Source organism: Acanthisitta chloris, unplaced genomic scaffold (assembly GCF_000695815.1).
Source record: "Acanthisitta chloris isolate BGI_N310 unplaced genomic scaffold, ASM69581v1 scaffold35927, whole genome shotgun sequence".
Classification (NCBI taxonomy): Eukaryota; Metazoa; Chordata; class Aves; order Passeriformes; family Acanthisittidae; genus Acanthisitta; species Acanthisitta chloris.
The window spans coordinates 1-1,361 of NW_008682621.1; the positions used below are offsets into that span (position 1 = coordinate 1).

Genomic DNA, 1,361 nt, shown 5'->3' on the forward strand with positions numbered 1-1,361 from the left:
GGGACAGTAGAAACACAGTGGACAGCACGACTGTGGCTTTCTCCTTCCCTCCAGCAGCAAGGAGGCAGAGACGGCAGTTCCAGCCCAGAAAGCCATGGGCAATGCTCATGCTGTCTCCAGTGGGCTCTGTGTTGTGGCCCCCCACACTTAGCAGGCCAATGGAGAGCATTAGGTCTGATCTCTCAGGGAAACCAGCACATCCGACAAGCTGTCTGCATCAGGTGGGTGGACGTGGCCAGAGGGGCAGTGGGATGTGGAGCAGTGCCCAGAGCGTGGCACCCCAGGAAGGCAGGGCAGAGGAGAAGGGCTCATCTCTCCTCCACAGTTCCTTCCACAGCTGTCAACTGCCACTGCCATCACCCAGCAGTGAACACTGATGCCATGGATGAGGCAACAGAGCTGGAGCTGGGGGGCAATTCCCTCCTGAAGGCCGTGTGGCTCGGCCGGCTCCGCCTGACCCGGCTGCTGCTGGAGGGGGGAGCTTACATCAATGAGAGCAACGAGAAGGGGGAGACTGCCCTGATGGTGGCCTGCATCACCACGCATGTCGACCAGCAGAGCATCCACAAGGCCAAGATGGTGAAGTACCTGCTGGACAACAGAGCTGACCCCAACATCCAGGACAAGTCTGGGAAAACAGCTCTCATGCATGCCTGCATCCACGGGGCTGGGGGGGATGTGGTGTCCCTGCTGCTGAAGAGCGGGGCAGATCCCAGCCTGGAGGACCACTCGGGAGCCTCAGCGCTGGTCCATGCCATCAATGCAGACGACAGAGCTGTGCTGCAGCACCTCCTGAATGCCTGCAGGGCCAAGGGGAAGGAGGTTATCATCATCACCATGGACACGTCAGCCTCCGGCACCAAGACCACCAAGCAGTACCTGAACATTCCCCCTGCACTGGAGTTCAAGGAGAGGGGTCCCCCCGAGGCCGACACAGCCCCCTCTAGTGCCCACCCAAAAACTCCTGCCTTGGCATCTTCCCCTGCCGAGAAGGAGAGCACCCCACAACCCTCACACCCCGGGGACACCGAGCCACTCTCCCCAGCCCAGAGAGCTGGCACTGCCCGGAGAGCCCACCTTCCCCGGCTGAAGCGGCTGCAGTCGGAGCCATGGGGGCTGATAGCACCCTCAGTGCTGGCAGCCTCCATGCACCGCGACAACACGCGAGTCTGCACTGACGACGAGGTCACCATGGGCATCGGCGACCTCTCACTGTCCAAAAAATCCCCCCTTACCCGGAGCGGCAGCAGCAAGGGCAGGGACCCCGCTCTCTTCCCTCCGGTGGATGAGCAGGCCCTGGGGCCGCTGGCGTGGAAAGCTGCCCACGAGAAGAGCCCGGCCGCCCCCCCGCGCCTGCCTCG

At 62.7% G+C, this 1,361-nt stretch overlaps 1 protein-coding gene across 1 annotated transcript; it reads left to right on the plus strand.

Annotated features, from left to right (window-relative positions):
• Window positions 1–381: 381 nt before the first annotated feature.
• Window positions 382–1,351, plus strand: ANKRD34C (ankyrin repeat domain 34C; the record flags this gene model as incomplete). The annotated part of the gene is made up of 1 exon (XM_009078600.1): window positions 382–1,351. A coding segment is annotated over exon 1 (970 nt), but the record flags the coding sequence as incomplete, so codon positions are not given.
• Between the last annotated feature and the right edge of the window lie 10 nt (window positions 1,352–1,361).